Consider the following 20,631-nt stretch of genomic DNA (forward strand, 5'->3'; position numbering starts at 1 on the left):
TGTTTTCTGTTTAGGGTCAATTTTAATTCGGCGTGATGCAAAGCGATGAGTTGCACAAACAAGGCAGACGTTTTCGTCTTGAATGACTGAAACAACATCAAAAGGACAAGTTTTGTATATTTCACCTCTGAGGCACACCTGTACAAACACTTATGCAAAGGATGCACCTGTTCATCCTCCTACAGCCTCCTCTCCTCCCTCATCTAAATGCATGTAGGAATCGACACGGTGTTCTGGATAGAGGAGGCGTTCCAGACCATCCAGCAGCTACAATTGTACAGACACATCCCTCTCCAAAATCGTTAACCTGAACCCTGCAGGATAAAATGTAATGTGGGCGTTCCCGTTTGGCTCGCCGTCGCTGGGTTCACCTCTCAGCGGCCTCGTCAAATCAATCTGTGCTCGGCGGCGGTTGTTCGGCGAGGGAACAGACTTCTGTAAGCCCCTGCTGCTCTCGCTCATTTCTAACAGATTTTATCTCCCGCCACACAAGAGAACAATCACACGCATGTTTTCGCCACTTATTTGTATCTTTAAGAGATCAGACGCAGCCTGTAATCCTTCAGAATCTCCCCCCACCCCACCGGAGGAACACTGACAAAACAAATCCGCGTGGCTCTGACATCTTCTCTCATGATTAAAGATGTTTCTATTGTTTGGCGGGATCGCCTCGTTCCGGGAGGTGAGCATGATTACAAGTTCTAATCCGGGTGGGCCGAGCAGATGCAGAGCAGCTCGGACTTCTTATCTTTGAGTGCTGCCTTGTTTGATTTATCGGCAGCAAAGCTTTTGGCTGATCCGCCGTCACGTCCTGCCAGTTTGGACGCTTGGTTTCCATTTTCATGTTCGCAGCAGGGGGTCGTTCTCTTCTACTCTTTTTCCCAGCGTTCCTCTAATAGGGAACAATGAATTGGCTCATTGTATATGGCACCGTTTATCTTCAATACAATTGGAGACTATCCACTCGCTAATTAGGATAATTTCTAAGTTGCCATTATGCAAATCTCTTGGACATAAATTTACACACTGAAGGCAGAAATTTTTCCTCCAAATGCCAAAATACATGTAAGAATTTCCAAAAATGCAGAGTTTAAATAAGAGAACAAAGCTTCCTTTTTCAAGTCTAAAGGGACGCTCGCAGCTTAAATCTCTAAACTTTAAAAGTAATTCTGTGAATCTTGAAAAGCTGCTCGTCTTATTTCCCCGGCCTCTAAGCCCGCTCTTCTTATGGCAGGATCAGAGATGAGAAGTCGGAGCAGCTTTTAGACCATATTGACTTTTGCGATTGCACTTCTGCTTCAGTATAAGGCAAACTTTTGGGCATTTGTTTGTGTGGGGAGGTTGGCGTATAAGCCGAGTAATCCTGGGTAATGCCTCCATAATACAGCGGTCAAAGAAGCAGCGGAAGGCATCAGGACTCGGTCTGTCACTTATCATTGACTTTTGATATTAGTAGCAAAATTGATTGAATCAGTTGTTGTTTCACAAAAACCACAATCAGTTTTCACCCATTTGGACACAATTTAACAGTTTTCCTGCAAAATTCAAAATGCGTTCACACGGTGATTCAGGTGTAATGTGGACAACAGGAGGCAGAGCTCAAACACCAGTGCAGCACAGACTGGAGCTCTTAAACAAGACGGCTCTGATATCAGCTCTCCAGCCAGAGTGAGCTGAAGGTTGGTAACAACAATGGATGGAAGCAGTCTGAGAGGCGGCGGATGAAGACGAGAAGGAAAGATCGATTTCAGACCAAAATAGTTTTTCTACATAGAAATGAAATGAAAAGGAGGAACTGTAGAGCATTAGACTCAGACTGCCTGAGTGTCACTCATAAAGGTGACTCACTCCATGGTTTCATGTGTTCGGCGTAACCTTAAAATGATGTTGGATAAGAAAAATGTGAAACTGGACTCCAAACCAACCAGAGCGCCTCGGCATTTACATCAACTTCAGGAGATAATCTACATGAAATTTTAACAGCTGGCTCATTTAAGCTCAGTTTTTTAAAACTTCAACCACTCCAAGACACGGGTAAAAACTATGAATCTCCCTTTGGGATCAATAAAATTATTCTTACGAGTCACAGCCAAAATATTTCACTTTGTAGAGGAACAGAAACTGGCATTGAGACCCTGGATGCCTGCTCTGTGGACATCTGTGGAATTCACTGGGTAAAACGTTTCGGGGTCTCCACACCATGTGGGATGGATGCTGCTCAGTTATATGAAAAAATCTTTTATGACCTGCGTTTTGATACCAGCCTCGTCTTCTGCCTGCGAGTCCTCCTGTGTCAAAATCACTTTCTAATATAGGCATGTTAAACCTGCTGCCAGCTGGGAGATGTCACTGATTTTCCATAAAATTGCTCTTTTATGTTAACGTTGCACAGGAGTTTTGGGGGGATTGGTCCATCTGATTTCTTTCTTTGTTTTTGTAACACTACAGTCGAGACACACGAGTAGCAAAGACTTGAGTTACATGTCCTGCAGTGTTATTATTCTGACTGGTTTTGTGTGATCTGAAGTTATTGCAGGTTTGTGAGGTTTTCTAAATGAAAAACTGAGTTTTGTTTTTGGAGAGATCAAAAAAGGGTTGGATGCCTTCAAGAAATCTGACTTGGCAGTTGTTAAAACTATCAAACATCTGGAAGGATAAGGGGTTAACTTCTGTATTATCTGCGTTTTGTTTCTGCAGGTACCAGTGCGCAGAAGGCCGAGCCGACCAGCGAGGAGGTCGGCGTTCCTGAACCTGCTGAGAGTCTGCAGCCGACCCACAAGGAGCACAAACCGAGCAGGAAGACCAACTGCAGGCCCGGCGACGAGTCCGACAGCGACTTCGAGTCAGACCCTCCTTCACCTAAGAGCAGTGAGGACGAAGAGCCGGAGGAAGAGGAGGCGTTGAACAGCGAGCATGGTGAAGACACCGAGCCAGAGAATTTTGGACAGAGGCCTTTGCTGATGGACTCTGAGGAGGAGGGAGAGGAGGACGAAGACAAACACAGCTCAGATTCAGACTATGATGCCAGCAGGGTGAAGAATCGCTCAAAGAAACCTGCAGGGGCTAAAGGAGCGACTGCTGCCACCAGGAGTCCTCCTTCTGGGATGGCTCTGATCACGCCCCCAGAGTCACCTGGTGGAGCCAGAGCTGTGGAGCCTGTGGATGTTTTTGGTGCCGTGCCCTTTGTCGGAGGAGCTTCACCTGTGGAACCTGCAGAGGCCACAGATATCTTCACTAAAGCGCCTTTCAAGGTCGGCCACGAGCAGCAGGCGGCAGACGAGTTTGACGTTTTTACCAAAGCGCCGTTCAACCGGAACCTCTCGAGGTCGAGCAGGAGTGGCGGTGACGTCCCCATGGGCCAAACGCCGCCAGTTTCTCCTGAGGGCATCGATGTTTTTGGCTTCTCTCCCTTCCAGCCAAGCCCCACCGCCCAACCTCCCACCACCTCCAGAAGTGCCGAAGACATCTTCCGAACGCCCTTCGAGGAGTCGGCGAGTCCTCAGCAGCAGAGGCTGAAGCAGCGCAGCCTTCAGAAGCTGTCATCCCGCCAGCGGAAGACCAAACAGGAAGCCACGGCTGGGGGCAGTAACGGCAAGCGGCACCACGGCACACCGACAGGAGGGCGCAAGACTAACAAGCCGACCTATCGCACGCCCGAACGAGTCCGCAGACACAAGAAGGTCGGCCGCAGAGACTCGCAGAGCAGCAACGAGTTCCTCAGCACCTCTGACTCTAAGGAGAACATCAGTGTGGATATAACGATGGCCGAGGGAGCGTCTCTGCCGGTGGACGACGCCCATTTAGACCCGTTTGGAGCCAAACCCTTCCACCCTCAGGATGGCGGCCGACACAGCCAGTACCAAGGCCTCAGCGACGGTAAAGGCGACATCGGCACGGCCAACGGTAAGTCCTGGACGGGCTCTCTGCACGGAGAGAGCCGAATCATGGATGACTTCGGGGCGGTGCCCTTCACAGAACTGGTCATCCACAGTGGACCTCAGCAGCAGGCGGCGCCCTCACAGCCGCTGGACCTCGACCCCTTCGGAGCCGCACCTTTCCCCTCAAAGCAGTGACTCCACCTGCGTCTTCCCGCTCTGTCGGCTGCTTTCTTTTTCTTGGTTTGGGATCATTTTTAACCAACAAGCTAAAACTTTTTTCTAAGAGCGTTTTAATACACCAGAGTCTGGATAACAAACCCTGTGGAGTGCGAGTGGCGTTTCCACATATCCTTCAGCTGCACATGTTTTTGAAAAGCCTTTAATGCTGCATCTGAACGCTGTTTGGAACCAAAAGAAACCCACTCAAAAAAAAAAATGTGATTCTGAGCTTCGCGTTCCGCTTGTCTTGCTGTGAAAAGCTCTCTCCGGCCTGCCTTCTGATCTGCCGACATGTTTTTGTTTTTAGCACCACGAAGCCTTACCTGAGCTCGGCTCTGCCTTGCTTCATAGTACCTCGGAAACCACGACGCCGTCAGCCTCCTCGCGCGTCTTTTGAAATCATTTGGGAGTTTTCCTGAACCTCTTAGTTCTATCTTTATTAGATTCTTCTCTATGCATAATGTCACAGTAGTCTTTATGCAGCTAAATGTGGGTGTGGTTTGTGATGCATTAGAAGGGATTGAATCTTGTTCTTCTTCTTGGAGCTCTTAACTGGGTCAGGTTTAAATTTAGGATCTTAACTTTTTTTTCCTAGCAGTAAGAACTCTTAATTGTTTTTTATTTTTTAAATAAGTTACAACTCAACATTTCTCTGTTAGAAATAAAACACGCAAAGCCACGTTAGAGGACTAGTTTAGGAGTTATGAGCCCTGCAGAACTCAAGCTGTTCCGCTGTTTTCCCGGCATTGTCACTGACCTCGGCATTTTACATCATCGGGAATTTCACCATTGGTAAACTGATAGGTGTGCAGGTTTAGTGTGAACAAGTCCCATGAAAGAACTAAAGCCAATCAAGTGTTTCAAGTAATTTTTGCTCCAACCCCAAACGTTTGTAGCTGTTACATGACTGAGGTGCATGTGAGACGGGCTCACATTAGCTGCTCTGTAAAGGTGCTTGTTGTACATTTGTATATTTAAAAGTAGCGTAAAAGCTTTAAAATTGACTAAAAATGTCACCAGAATGTGAAGAAATAACTGCTACGACAAAAAGGACTTTGTTGTGCCGAAGCGATATCGACTGAAGTTGATTAGAGCCGGGCTGTACTTTTATGTAATACCAATCAGCACCACAAGATGGTGCCGCGAGTCAATGTACCAGAATTAAAATGGGTGTTGTAAAAACCTCTTGAGAAAATTGGGGGTATGAATTAAGAAGAAAGGGTGAAATAACAGCAGCACACACCTGAAATTATTTCAGCATGCCCCCTGGTGGTGAAAGATTTGATGAGGGTAGATACACAAAAATACCTCTAACCTGCTCGCTTCAAAGTCTGTGCTGAATTCAGACAACACCCGTACTTAGAGGTACTTTTTAAGATTACGCATGTCGAAGTCAAGTCAAACCTTCACCACCAGGTGGCAGTGTTTTTGCTAACGGGTGTGTTGATGTTTTTTAAGATTCAAGTTGCTGCTACTGTTAACTTTTTTTTTTTAACCACTTTTCTCAAGAAGCTTTGCAAGACCACAGCTGTAGTCAAAGAGATGAATTTAAAGTCAAATTTACTTCCTTTTTCTATCACTTTTCCTTAACCTTGAAACAGGAAGTAGAATTTATAAGGATTTATGAGAAGAAGGTATAAAGGATAATATGGTTGGTTGGTTTTTAAATGACTTTTAAACTGAGAATTTAGAAAAAGTGCACGTGCTGTGAGAGAGTGCGACTTCAGATAAACACGACTCGTTTCTCTTGGGTTTTCATTTAACCCCGTCTGTGAACGCAGCCCCACTCAAACTAGTTTTTACAGGTCTTTGAGAGCAATAGTTTGGTGTTTGAACAGTACGGTTTTTCTTTCTAAGCTTTAAATAATTCATATTTAGAGGCGCTGCTATAAAGCTCATCTTTGTAGCCAGGAGGCATAAAAAAGTAGAAAATGGCACACGATTAGTTTGTGTTTTTCAGGCTAGGAGTGGAACTTTTGGTTATTTTGTGGCCGTTTGATAATTAAAACTGTACTTTATATTTAAGGAAATCCCACTTAACTATTTTAACCAGTTAAGATTTTTTTCATACAGTCCGTGTTTTTGTGCTGATTTATGGTGCTGACCAACAACAGTTATTTTGTCTGCTTCACCATCATATGTGGGTAATTCCTGGAAATGAGCTTATGGAGTAGATTTAACTATAAATAAAGCAAGAAGAGTAGCATGGAACTTTTTCCGCCTCCTTAAAATATCAGACTGTTCTTTTAAAAACAGAAAATTCCTCATGGCGTTTTATTAAGGACCCTACAGTAATACAGGCCGGGGAGCAGATTCAGACTGGGGGGGGAAACGATGCGTTGGATGATTCGATGTTTGGGTCTGCAGTGAGCGTAGTACTCGTGGCAGCAGGACTCTGTATGTGGGACAGGTTTTATTGGTTTATCGAGCTCTGATTACTTGCGTCACGGTTTCATGTCTTGATGGGATTTGTTCACAGTTGGGTTTTTTGTCTTTGCAGAATGAGGTGCATTCATAAAGGGAAAAACATGTTATTCGGGTTTGGTTTTTGTTTCTTGATGAAATCTTCCTTAAACAACTTTGTGCTTCTTCATCGACCGCCTTAAGCGCTGCATTTAGCTCCACCACCGTTGGCACATTTGTTTGAATGAAACCAGCAGCCTGCTCCGTTTTTCTTTTTTTTACACCAGTTGAACCATTTCATACGACCGCTTCCATCTTTGTTTTTGGTTTTGTGTTTTTTCACCAGGGTAAGTCTTGTATTGTATTTATCATGCTATACTGCTGTTGGACGCAATAAATAAAGTTTCATCTCAAACGTCTGGAAACAGCACATGGTTACTTTTATTTAGAGTCTGACCTCAGGTATGAAAAGTCAACATATAAAACTTTCCGCTCCTACAAAATGAGTCTGTTAAGACAAAAAGAAACTCATTATTAATAATTTAAATACAGAACCACAAACCGGAGAACATTTCCCCCTTTTCAACATTAGAATCATTAAACGGTCACACAGAAAACATCCGGCTTTCCGTTCCAGAGTGAGACAGCAGAGAGACGCTGCACTGGGGAGCCATGAAAACATTGCACATCACCCTAAACGAGCTGGAAAAAACATGTCCTTAAAAAGCTGAAGAGAAAAAATACATTTTCAAAAATGAAGTTTGCTTGTCATAATAAAAGTTCTGTTGTAAAGTGATCAGAGTTTACAGTAGCTATCAGAGCCGCACGCTACACAGAAATATTAATGCAGTTCATGTGAAATACTTAAATCCCGTGAATCTAAAAACTGTCCCAGCTTAGTTACAGAAAAGCCCTCCTGTGACAGATCTGATGTTTTAGGGTTTTAGAACTTAAGTTTGATTGTTCAAATGCTCAAAATTTTTTAACAAACAAGAAAATAAACAGTTTGTAGTAACAAATATCAACGTTCATAGCACTGCAGGGATGGCGAAGGTTTCCTTATAGTTCAAGTGGCCATCGCTGACTTCCTGTTATCGTTTCCTGTGTGGACGTCTTTTTACGACGACCCAAACCTGACGTCACATTTTATTCATTATGACCAGACTGAGGTCAGGACAGCGGGCCAGGAAGCTACGCCCATCTTTTATTATGTGGAAGTAAACGCAGAACTGAACTGGACGAAGCTGGAAGACTGAAACACTTCCTGGGGTTTTAGGACTTATTCCTGCAGCTCTCGGCTGGGACGCAGTTATCAAACTTTACGAGACTCACGAGCATCCCCACAGCCACCCTCACCCCACAGAGTTACCACCGATAAGGACGAGGAAGAGAAGACTCACATCTTTACGACAGAACAACATAAAATAACTGAAATATTTAAAGTTCCCCTTCAAAGCATCCTGTGAAATTCTTTACATATAAATGAACATCAGTTTGAACAGGAAGTGAGCAGCTTAAAAAAACAACAACAGAGCTTCAGGTATGAAATAGAGTGGGTACATTTATATGAAACCATCTGTGGCCCGCACTGAGTCCGCACTTTGTTTCACAAAACTCTTTGGTTTGTTCAGTCTGAACATCATCCCCACGCTTTGATCATTTCCACTAACAAAGACTTCAGAGTCTGTTTTTAAAGAAGATATCAGAAATCTTGAGTCTGTTTACTCGTAGTATAATAATACTGACATTAGTTCATCTCCTTTTTCAGGGACGAACCTGAATCTGCTGTCAGATGAAGCAGCTTTCAACCTTTAAAAACAGCTGGACACGGGTTCATTTCCAGGCAGAAAAACTAACATTACCAACCCGTTCCTTCAGTGCTGTCTGCGGGTTACACACAAACATTAAGTCCTCAAGGAGTTTATAAAGGTGCCTCAGCAGGTGACAGTCTGAGTGATTTCAGGTGAGCTGTCAGTCCGACGCAGAGGTCCGTATTGTTTCTTATTAGCTTGAAGTACTCAAACGTCACGTCACACGCTGGATTTATTCCTCCTCCCTCATCACAGAGACTCACAGGTTAGAGTCCATCTGTGAGGAAACTGATGGACCGAGACCAGAACAGAGGAGCTGAGGAGGAAACAACACGTCAGCTGTGAACAGAGCCAATTAAAAGGATCAAAAATCACCTGTGTTACCTGAAAAGGTTCAGGCTTCACTTTCATTTTAATTTTTTTTTTAGACATGTTCTAACAGGCGGCAGCTTCGGTGTGAGGTTTTGCCAAAACAAAGACAAAACGAAACAGACAGAAGACACTTCATATACAGTAGTGTTCATGCTTAGATTCTTATTAGATGTAATCACTTAAAAGCTCTTTTTTTGTAATATCTCACGACTTGTTTATTTTTTTCTGTAACTGGAATGACCTCATGCCCTGACAGATCAGCTGCTCCTCGTCTTCTACCTGCTGATTCTTTGATTCCTTTAGGTCTTTTAACCCCCAAACATCTGCTTAAATATTAAAGATTTTCTTTTTTCTGATTTATTTAAATTGAGCCACAGTCTGCATCTGAGTGAACTCCCAACTCTCTGCAGTCTGCAAAGTTTTCTCTGCAGTCTGTTAAACAGCTCCTCTGTAATCAAAGCATCTTTGAGCGGATCAGAAACTGAAGCTTACGTGGACGTCACCGTTAAGGTCATTTTAGTCATAAAGCTCTGGCTGTGACTATAAACGCTCCACTAGACTACCACTTGCAGTCGAACTCTTCTGGTTATGAGGGGCAGCCAATCAGAATAAAGTCAGTTTAAAGGCAGAGGAGCAAAAACAGCCGAGGGGCTACACCAAAGCCCAGAATTACTTTGAACTGTGAGTCATGCAAAGCTCCTCTAGTGGAGTCCAGAAATAAAAACGATGGAGCTGAAACTGAGCAGAACAGGTCTCCTTTTAAAAAAGTCACACGGCTGCTTACGGTTCATCGGAGCTGCAGTCCTGGCGTGCTGAGCAGCGATCTAGGCGTGTTGGGGGGTGTTGGGGCACGGCTGACTGTGCCTGTACGCCATGATGAAGCCTGATGATTGGTGCCACCAGTAAAACATGAGCACTAGCAGCAAGTGCCAAACCTGATGGCTGGAGCCCAGGTAGTTCAGCTGACCTGCAGAGACAGGAACGCACAGCTTGCTTCAGATTTTAATGAGATTCGGGCCAATTTTCAATGTTTCTCTCTGCAGTATTAGATTACTGTTATTTTCCAACTATGAGTGGAAGAAAAAAAAGCAACGAATCAAACAGGAAATGAGAAAATAAAGTCATCTCACCTGGGAAGTACCGCTCAGGAACTTTGGAAACATAGAAAATGAGAGCCAGAGCTGCAATGAAGTACATCACCAGGACCCGAGGAACAAACGCCTGAAAGGAAGAAGAAACATTGATTCGACCAGCGTGTGGACAAAAATGGCCCACAGTTACAAAACGGCACGTGCGGGAAGAACTACTGACTGACCTAACAGTACTGAAAAGCATTTAAAGCCGGCCAACAGATTGTTTTACTGCAGCAGCAGGAAAACACATTTAAAGTAGATCAATCAGGGAGGACCCTCAACAGCTGTTAAATCAAGTTAACTGTTAAAACTGCAGTTCCTCTAATGGCCACTTGAGGCTTGCCCTCAAAGTCGGTCGCTGAAAGTTAAAATGTTCATTTTATAATAATCATCAGTCGATCTAAAGAGATTTTTCAGACTGAAGTACATTTTTTGTGCAAAGTAAAGCCGATCACTGTGCATTAAACATGGATTTGTCTTCTTATGACCAGCAGGGGGCGACTGTGGTTGCCAAAAGAAATCAGACAGTCGTAAAGTCAACGGGAAAATTATTTCTCATTGCTTTCTGACCTCATTAAATTGCCACAATCGCTAGTTTCAAGTCTGTTTCAAGAAAGGAATCACAGCAGTGTACACTGGTTACGGGGACCACACTGAGCACGCTCACCTGGACGAGTTCAGAGGAGAAACCTCCCGTGAGGCAGATCCAGTGGACGGTGGGGATGAGGCCGTACCCAGTCACCGAGCAGAAGATGATCGAGCGCAGCTGCTTCCACTGCTTGCTGAGGTAATGAGGGTGGATCTGAGCGAAGAACACAGCCAGGATCATGGCGAGGACAGTCACCAGGTACACCTGCCGCCAGTACTGCACAGACAGGAAGACGAGAGTTCAGTCACACCAGCTACACAGTAAACTCCCTTCATGGCAGATTGAGCTTTTTTTTTCAAGATGTCCTTCGCATGCTGGAGGTACCCGATGGTCCCAAGACTTAAAAGAAACTGTAACTAAGGTTAAACCCCAACACACTCACACGTCCAAGTTCAGTGACATCACCTAGACAAAGAAACAAAACTTGAGTCTTTAAAAACACCTCAGTCGGTTTCAGAAGCAGAAAAGAAAACCAGGCAGGTGATTTTTAAACTTGCAGGGAGCTGAAACAAGTGAAACAGCGCCTGGGCTGATGTGAGGGTTTGCAAACAGTTTCATTCGTTTGAAGATTATCTGTCCCACCGGAGTCCTGAGGAAAGTTCTTCAGCTGCTGAAAGCTTCCTGCTGTTTGGTGATGAGCAAGAAGAACACTGTGTGTTATTTTAGAGCTTTATTTACTATGACCGAACCACAAACGATGAGCTGAAGCTCACTGCAAACTCAGCTGATGCTTCCCTCAACAGACCCTCTTACACGCGCAGCTTTCACATCATTCAATCAGCTTTATTTAACTCTGATCTGGTATGCTTTTCTTCTTCCAGATTTGAAGGCCACAAAGAAGAACAGGTTACAGGCTGTGAAAGGGTGAAATCCTTGATGTTATCAATCAGATCCCTGGTAGCTGATACAGCTGAATTGGCATTTATCACTTCGCTTTTGGAGATTTTGAGGTTTAGAGCTGTGTACTTGTCACTTTTCTCCGGCAGTTAATTTTATCTTTAAGGACAGAACAGCTGGTCCTCAGGTGGGAAAAAGTAGTAATAGTAGTGGTAATAGTTGTTATTTTAATTTAGTACAAGTAAGGTTGAAACTCAAACTTTATGAGAAAAAAAAGGCAGTCCATTCATTCATCCTTCCTTCCTCTGCTGCTTATGGGTTGGGTCTGGGTTGTAGGAAGCTCATTTCTGCTGCTGTTTACAGGTACTCCCCACAGCTCGTGGCTATAGGTGAGAGTAGGAACGTAGACTGAGTGGGAAACTCACACTCAGGTCTCACTTCACCACAACAGACTGCTACAGCATCCACACTGCTGCAAAAACACATCCGGTAATCTCCTACTCACTTGTTCCCTCACTCCTGAACCAAAGCTGGAGGGGGCACTCAAACAATCTCCTCAGAGATTTAGTTCCCAAGCATTTAGTTCCCAATGGGGGGAAACCCTGAAACGATTTAGTGTACATGCAAAACTGAAACTGTCAATTTGGTCAAACTGACAACACAGCATGATAAAAATGAAACCACCTCATCGTGATTCTGCAAAGTCAGAAATAAAGTTTCATCAAACGTGGTGTACACAGCTTCTTTTTTCTGATGTCTGAACAACTATAGGACAGTAATTCAGGGTTTATATATTACTGTACTGCAGTACAATTAAAAAAAAATCAGTTAAAAGTCTCCCACTGTTTCATCTGCTGTTATCACAACTATAACGCTAATCTGTCTGCAGTTGGTATTTAAACTTCTATAAGTAAGTGTTTAAAGTCTGGGCAGCCTCGTCTCGGTCCCTTCTGTCCGTTTGTGTGGATGTAGGCCTCCGTCCAGTCACACGTCCTCATGTGACGAGTCCTGCTGAATTTCACAGTGAATAAATTTGCACCAGGAACAAGGCCCCGCTCTGCTTCAGCCAAATTTTTTAAGCTCCTCTCCTCGCAGACTCCGTGTTCTCTCCTCCAAATCTGCATCTCTAAAACACTCTTGACGAGACAAGAGTTTGACTGGCTAAATATAAAAAATCTGTTTTTCTTTGGGGACTTGGCGTGCCACGGGAGAGGAGCCACCCAGAAGCAGAGCCCCAGTCTTGGCAAGGACGAGGGGGAGGGAGGTGGAGGAGGAGGAGGGGGACCTTCGCTTAGACGGCTCCCGGACTTGCGAACGTCATATGGTGGGGAACAGGAGTGACGGACCGCTCCGTGAACGCGGCCATCTGGTTTGGGCTGGAGCAGATTTCAGCTACGTTCTGGGGGCAAAATAACCTGGCGCTTCCAATATGCGGGGGAAAGCGAACAGTGAGGAGCACGGCCAACACTTCAGGAGTTCAAAAAAATAAATAAAATAAAATAGGACAGAAAAAAAAAAAGGGACATGGTGGTGGTGGGCGGCTGGAATAAGGAACTGGCTTGTGTCATCAGAGGCTGTTTTCCAAACGGCGAACGCGGCGAAGGTGTCGTGTTGCTTATTCACCGGGAACAATGAGTCAATCAGCAGAGCCAGACTGCAGGGCCCACTTCAGCTTTATTCAATTACTGCTTCTCAGGCTGAGGATGTTGAGCTGAGAAGTCTCCGGGGAGGACTGTGCTTCGATGTTAAACCGATGCTCAGTGTGTACACACACACACACACACACACGTTCAACATGCGCCCGACTGCAGTGAGCAGTCTGAGGTGGGCTTCTGAGGTAGAGCTACTTGATCACATACGTGAAAACACCACTGTGGTTATTTCAGGTCAACTTTAAAACATCTTGAATTTAAGCTTCACCATAATTCAGTCCGCGTCAACCGTGTCCTCCCTTTCAGCGGTGTTGTACTGCCAGCTATTAGGATTATCATTAATTAATTTTATATTACCAGTGAGGGGGCGTAAGACAGTAGAAAGCAATGCCAAAAAATGTTTTCCTCTCGTGTGCACTCGCACTACAATCAGCTGACTTAAGGAGGAGGTGGTCTGCACTCATTTCACTTATAATTACTTTGATTTTTATTGATGTAAAGGGCAGGAAAATGAGTACAAACTACTGCAGGTAATGCAACACAGGCCAAGCATCTGCACAGGCAGCACTCGCACATAAAGCTAGTGAAGTACCCAGATTAATGCTAAATGCTGACCCCAGCAAAGCATCCAGAGTCTGATCTGCCTCAGGTAACAGGAGCAGGTACGAGCAATCAGTGTAGTTTCCACTGTAAAATCATTTAAGTCTTCTTTGACCTGGTTGCCCATCTCTGCATTCAGATTTAGGCACTAATGAAAGATCTTGTGTGTCCTTGTGAGGATAGGTAGTCGTTCATAATTGGTTATTGTGTAAATATGCACATCTGAAACATGTGGCAGAGTAATGTAACCAATTATTTTCTCCAGTGAGTAACAAAGTAACATTTTGAAGAACAACTAAAGTGCAACCTAACACTGCTTTCACAGCTTTTATAGTCTCTCTCACTCTCAGGGCCCATTTCCACCCCTGTGAATGGCAGCACACACCAAGAGTGACATCAGAGCTGCAGGAGTGCCTCTCCAACTGAGCCACACTTCTTTATTTTTGTAATGTGGTGTGACTGGTTCTCCTCTTAAACCAGCACTCATGCAGAGGTTTGGTGAGAGTGGCGATTGCAACGAGTCTCGGGGTGATGTCACTGTGGTGATGTCACCACTGACGTGCAACACAACCAATATGACCATAAACAAGGCATCACTAACTTTCATGATCTTACTTTCATTTCTTACCGTCTTTCCAGCTTTACCCAACACCTTACATGTCATGAACCGTGATGGCCTGGTAACCTCTCAGTTCCTCATCATAACTCTGAATATGATAAGAAAATAGGCAGAGGGACTAATTAGACCAGTGGCTTCCCAATGGTATGACCCGATCGACGGCCAAGTTTGCATCAGGGTTTTGTGTTACCCAAACATTACTGTAACTGCACGAAATGTCAGGAGAAACTACTGCAAAAGCTACCGGAGCTACAGCTTCAACTGGATCAGACAGACTTCATCTCAAGTGGATTGTGCAGTTGGGTGCATTTAATTAATTCCAACATGGTGCTAAACACATTAAAGAGGCATTTAGGGACTGGATATCTCTTCTGAGAGAAATGGTAAAAGAGCACAGGATGTGACCAAGAAGGAGGAAGAATGTTTGACTGTGAGAAAGCTTCTGATAAGGAGATGGACTCAGAGCTGTCACCGACATTGTTCCAGATAATATAAAGCCTGTTTTCTGCAGACATGAATACAGATGTGGTTTGTAAACTTCTGAATTCAGTCCGATCATCCAGGTATGTGAGTGGACACATTTTATTTAACCCTACAAAAACGCTTACACATCTGTTTTATGCTGAACCAACATCACTTCTGCCTGGTAAAATAAAATACTAAAAAAATACATGTAATTATCATTTCTGAAGGCAAAACTATAAAAACACTGGACAAAATGAAGGTTAGGCTTCCAGCAGCCTGACTCTTTCTTGAGACTGAAGAAGGCTCATGAGAGCAGCACATAAAAGGCTGAAGTGATGAGCACAAGGACACAGGATTTAAGACAGAGAAGCAGTCTGCTTGCTCTGCCTGTCCTCCGCTACTTTGAACTCGACTCACGAGGGTAAATAATAAGCCGTTTACAATACAAGTGAAGCACAGCATTGCTGAGTCACAGAGGACTGCAGGGCAGCTTCTCACATTTAGCATTTTTTAAAGGAGTTAAATGGATTCAGCTCCAGAGGGCGACGTGGTGCTCAGCGTTAAGAGATAAGGATTCAGAGTGAATAATGTGGCGAGGATGTTTAACTCTGACCTTGCTTATGAATTTAAAGCCGATTAGTTTTTATGTCTTTGATCTTTTTTGTTTGGAAAAATGTGCTGGCAGCAGTAAACTATGACACAGCATCTTTTGTAAAGTCACATCAGAAAAGTCAGAGTAAAAGATAGTGCTGAGCCGAGTAAGTCTGGGTCACACGGAGACCTGTTTCTGGAAAGAGTGAGCTTAAATTCATCACAACAGCAAAAATCTCAAGGGATGAGATGGGCAACGTGCACGAGCTTTTTACTGCTCCAATGCAACAGGGTTAGAAAGGCAACAACAGCCTGGTTTTAGATAAAACCACAGCAGAGAAATAGCTTTGCATGAGCTAATGAATAACACTAGACACTGAGTGCAGTGATCTTACTCTTCCTATTTTGAAAGACCGCGTGTAGCCCACAATGTTTCTATCAGCATGAGGACGTTGAACTTCGCATTTTCCTGATAGAGCTTCGTCTCTAGAAGTTCAACAGTTTGTCTGCATAACAAAGAAATGCTAATATGGTAGTAAAAGTATTCAAACAGGAAGGTTTCTGGCCTTGGATGTTATGTGGCCATGGCAAAAATCTTCATCATTAGAAAGGAAAAAAACCCCATTGTTGTACCCATTTCCTCTAGTTTACCTCTACTGCCCTCTGAATGTTAGATAGAAAGCACTTTAGTAGAAAAGGGCTAGTAACAAGTGCTTGTATGGGTGAAAGAGGCAAACTTGTATAAAGTGCTTTGAGTACTTGGAGTATAAAAATGCTATCTAAGAACCAGTCTGTGTACCATCCCTGGTTATGTAATCTGCAAGTTTAAACACGTGACTCTCCCATTGTTACGTCGCTTACTGCCAGTTTTATGTCTCGTCCAGTCCAGAAAAAACAAAAATCTACATATAGCCCCAGAGCACTGGAACTGGAACTAAATAACTGCCCTCAGAATAATCCAAAGTCTCTGATCATATTTCAGTATCACTGTTCAGCTTGGATGACTAACAGCCTACGTAAAGCAATGTGCCAGAAACCTGGACGTTACTATCTATCAACATGGAAACTTCAACCAGTATGTCAAAAGGCTAGTACAGTCTTGTTATGTGCAGATTACAAATACTTCCAAATAATGAACCTGTCTATAGTTTCGAGTCTGCAGTACAAAACATAGCAACAAGGCTTCTCGACAACACTCGGCGCAGTGAAAACGTCACTTTTAAACTCCGTCTAAGAGAGAGCAAGGCTGCAGGTGAGCTTACGTTATTACAGTAGAAGGTGTAGAAGACTCCAGGGACGTAGCAGCCCAGGATGCCGATTGAAACGCCGGCGTAATCCAGCGCCATCCAGCGGCGGCTGGTCTTCTCTGAGCGATGGCAGCAGAACAGGTGGTAACCCACCGAGCACAGCATACACAGCTGAGGACGGCAAAACACACAGTCAGGCATCGCAAAGAAGCTCGGCTCAGAATGGATTTACACTGGATTCAAATTTATTTAATAATGAAAATAACTTTATTTATAAAACACGTTTACGTCCACAGACCAAGAAGAAAAAGCAGAACACGAGCTTCTAACAGAAAGCGGGACAAAACAAGACAGTTAAATTTTGAGATGCAACAAAAACACAAACTGGCAATATAATTAATGAATACTAATAATGTCAAGCCCCAGACATATTTATTATATACAATAAATTAATACTTGAATCTGAAATCTGACTGTTTAAAAGAACTAAAACAACTTTTCCACACCAGGTTTGAGAGTAAGTAATAAACGTGGTGTTTTAATCACACTAGTGATTATGATGTTGAACATAATACTTGGTGTTATGACATGTAACCACATCGAAAGGGTAAAAGTTCACATTGTGTCAAACTACGATCGCTATCCCGCCCGTCAGTAACTGCACTAATCCTGCTCTTTATTTTCTGAATCCACTGAAACAATGGAAAAAGCTCAACTCTGGGCTCACCCACTTGTACGGGCATGTCTGGATATTTTAAGGGCTATATTTATAGGTGATGATAAGTGTACAAAGTGATCCAACAGGTTCATTAACACCTGGAATAGCCAAATCTAGAGAGGCCTATATTTGCCTTCTTCAATACTCAAATATACTGAGATTTATTAACAGTGCATGAGCAGTGTAATTGCCAACTTCAATCTAACCACAGCTCAGGAGAACTGAAATATCTCTGGTGGTTTATTCTATATAAAAGCAATGTGAGATGATGTCTAAGCAGAAGACAATAGCAGCACTGTACCTGAAAGCAGAAGAGTCCAATGGAGTAGATGACATAATCCTCTCTGGAGGCGCCAACAGCCGGCAGCACCGAGGCCATGTTGTACACCCCAAGACAGAAGAAGAGGAGGAAGCCCAGGAGATGGCTCCAGATGTTCACCGTCTCATTAGACAGGATGAAGAGGCTGCAAAGGTCATTTACAAGCTTTAAAATAGTCACACAGTCAGTTCCCTCTAAAGAAAACCAGAGGTATGAACCAAAACTCTGAACAATTATACCCCCCAACATAAATGTCTGACAAGCATCTATTACCTCCCAATCAATAAACAGTCTGGATTCACCGATTCCATTAACCACTGACAAACTAGAACTAGAGAGCAACACGAGTTGCACAACTCCATTAAAATCTTTATTGGCATCGACCCCACAACAAATGTCAGGAAGCAAAATCAATCAGCCTCTGCAGCGAGGCGTGGGAATCACAGAGTACCATTACAGCACGTTACACCAAGACACAACGACATCATCACACAGCAGCTCCACAACAATCAAATCTGTAACGTGAGAAAAAAAAGTCACCACCAAGAAGGCAAAACCAAATCAGGATTTATGTAATAATTTACTGTGATTTTGTATCACTGTGAGTACCATCACCACTACTCAGTGTTATTAATAAGCTCTGATTAAATTCCTCCAGCTGTCTGTCATTTGTTTATCCCGCGAGTTCATCTTTACTCTAATTGATTTTATCTGTGCCTCCATGAAAACCCATAAAGTACTGATAAACATGTAGTAAATACACATCCCTGTGGATTTACTACATGACGTGACATTCAGAAATGACACGACATAACGGTGTATACTATCATGGAGGAAAGATGGAAGTTTTCTAAGCTAAAATGTTTTTGGGTGAACCAACTTGGGAAAAAAGTCTACTTGATTTTATTTCTACAATATCTCAAGCACTTTAGAGTCTTTTTTGCAAAAATGTTGCCATCACAATGTTAATATGTTCTTAATTAAAGCCCCTCAAAATAAATAGGGGAGTGGTTTTCAATGTGCGCATCATAACTGTGCAGTAGACAACTACAAGAAATTTCCAGCTGTAAAACAAAAAACAAACAAACAAACAAAAAAACAACCAAAAACATTTAAGCTTGCTTAAAAAATGCAACCAGAATCTTCAAAACCTGTTCAGAATCTTTTTATCTTCCTTATAATCGGCTTTAAATATCAATATAATGGAATGCATCATAGTTTCAACAGCTGACATAAAAAAGAGAAAAACACTGGTAGTCTGCATGTTTAACCTGCTTTCACTGAAGAACGCTTCAAAAACTGAATTGTGGAACACTTTCAAGGCTCATATCAACATGTGGGATAGGTTGTTGCACCACGTTAAGTCTCCTCTTTTACTTGGCTCTTCTTCTAACTGTGATTCCTAGTGCGCAAGTAATTTTCTGAGGTGTTCAAAAAGTAGGCACTGCTTGACTTTAGTGGAGTGACTGTGTTGTGTTGTGGTGCTGAAGATGAAAATTCTGATTTCAGGTTAAAAGGTGCTTCTCACCTTTTGATGCACAGCCTGGAGGGCAAGTATGCCCTGTATCCATCTGTGATGTAGGGGTTCTCCCTCAGAAACGGGGGGATCTGCTCGTATGTGTACAGCCTGATACCTCTGGGCACCAGTACAGGCCAGTACTGATAACCTCCCAGCTCGATGTAGTGTGCAGTCTGAGAGCTCTTCTGTGGTTTCTGAGGCATGTCTGAGCCAGCAGGGTCTGGTTTAATCTGACCCGAACCTGAAACCAGCAAAACAGATCAAGATCAGATTCAATAGAGGCAGAACTCTTTTAATAAAATATAGCATTAAGCGATATTTGTTTTGTTGTCCGAGCATCTGAGTTTGTAATTCGAGTGGAGCAGAAATCAAAGTGGCTCTTTGGAGGAGCTGAACGAGTAAAGAAGACAGCAAAACATCAAGTGAAAGCTGATTCTCCTACATCTGTGTGGAGCTTTTATCAGAAAGCTATCATTACTTGCAGCCACCCCCTTGTCTTCCATGTAATCTCATGTTACCGAAGCTAACTTTCCAGATTATCCGTTACGTTCTACCAAACTCCGTTCACTAATGTGGCGATTTTAGGTGCTTAAGTGCTAACAAACATTTACACGCTTCACGGTCCAAGCTTAGATCCAAGCTCGCGACCATGTTCCAAATTATCAATAAAGTTTGTATATTTATACAAGATTCCGTTTACAGTCAAATTCTGCCAATAAACTGTGTTGTAGCGTTAATTTTACAGCTAATGTAACACTGTAGAAGTCTGTGGCGAGCACGGTATCACCAAATACAAAATTAGATTTTTTTAAACACAGCGTACTTCCTTGATACATTCTTTACGAGCCGATTGTACCCGAAAAACCACCTGAACAAAAGCAAAGGTAAAATTATGCTTTTGATGTAAAGTATGCCGTAGTTAACCAAGACGACGTTAAAATAGCGACATTTTCAAAGCGGTCTGGTAACTAGTGGCTAATTATAGCTTGGCTCTTAAAGGGCTAAGCTAACAACAATGAGCTTTAAAAAGGGGGGAAAGATATATTAACAAAAAAACTCACCTTTTAATTTGGGATATTTGCAGTTTGTGCCATTCTGGGGCTTATAATATGTACTACGCATTTGTAAACACGTGTTAATATTAACTTTAAAAAACAAACAAACACAACGCGTAATATTTCTGAAGTTTTAGCTACAACATCTTCAGTGTCACACAGACGTCATCACTAATGGACCCTTCCAACGTGGCCAACGTCTGCCTGAGTTAAAATAAATAAATAACGCAAGCTTAAGCTCTGTTTAATATTTACTATTATCGCTAATATCCTTAGAAGATTCTTTATTAAAGTAATTTAAATAACCTTTGTTTTTCTGCATTAATGAGCTCTCTCAAAATCCCATATGGGACTCTATTCACGTGAAAGCTTAAAGAGTAATAATAGTTCTTACTTTAAATATAAACGGCTTTGTTTTAGGTTTGGGTTTTAGCAATCGTGTCTAGCACCCTTAATGAATTTTTACCTGGTTCAACTGATCCCGGAGATGCACCGTGCCACCCATAATTACTCAGGGACGCCAGTCTCTCCTAATGATTCAATC

The 20,631-nt window shown here is 43.1% G+C and overlaps 2 protein-coding genes across 2 annotated transcripts in view; one reads left to right on the forward strand and one right to left on the reverse strand.

The window, feature by feature from the left end:
• The window catches only part of bmp2k (BMP2 inducible kinase), a 58,851-nt gene extending 51,941 nt beyond the window's left edge, over positions 1 to 6,910 (forward strand). Inside the window, exon 16 of the mRNA XM_063490059.1 lies at positions 2,698 to 6,910. Coding sequence (XP_063346129.1) covers positions 2,698 to 4,073 — 1,376 coding nt within the window. The 3' untranslated portion in view covers positions 4,074 to 6,910. The remainder of the gene's footprint in view (positions 1 to 2,697) is intronic.
• A 7-nt stretch (positions 6,911 to 6,917) lies between these two features.
• Positions 6,918 to 20,235, reverse strand: paqr3a (progestin and adipoQ receptor family member IIIa). The gene is made up of 8 exons (XM_063490060.1): positions 20,094 to 20,235; positions 19,042 to 19,273; positions 17,496 to 17,658; positions 16,492 to 16,647; positions 10,484 to 10,681; positions 9,814 to 9,904; positions 9,468 to 9,650; positions 6,918 to 8,627 (listed from the first exon to the last, which is right to left on the reverse strand). The coding sequence occupies exons 1-7, from the start codon at positions 20,152 to 20,154 to the stop codon at positions 9,508 to 9,510; spliced, it is 1,044 nt and encodes a 347-aa protein (XP_063346130.1). The 5' UTR covers positions 20,155 to 20,235; the 3' UTR covers positions 6,918 to 8,627; positions 9,468 to 9,507.
• Between the last annotated feature and the right edge of the window lie 396 nt (positions 20,236 to 20,631).

The sequence above is a fragment of the Pelmatolapia mariae genome, linkage group LG12 (genome assembly GCF_036321145.2).
Source record: "Pelmatolapia mariae isolate MD_Pm_ZW linkage group LG12, Pm_UMD_F_2, whole genome shotgun sequence".
Taxonomy (NCBI): domain Eukaryota; kingdom Metazoa; phylum Chordata; class Actinopteri; order Cichliformes; family Cichlidae; genus Pelmatolapia; species Pelmatolapia mariae.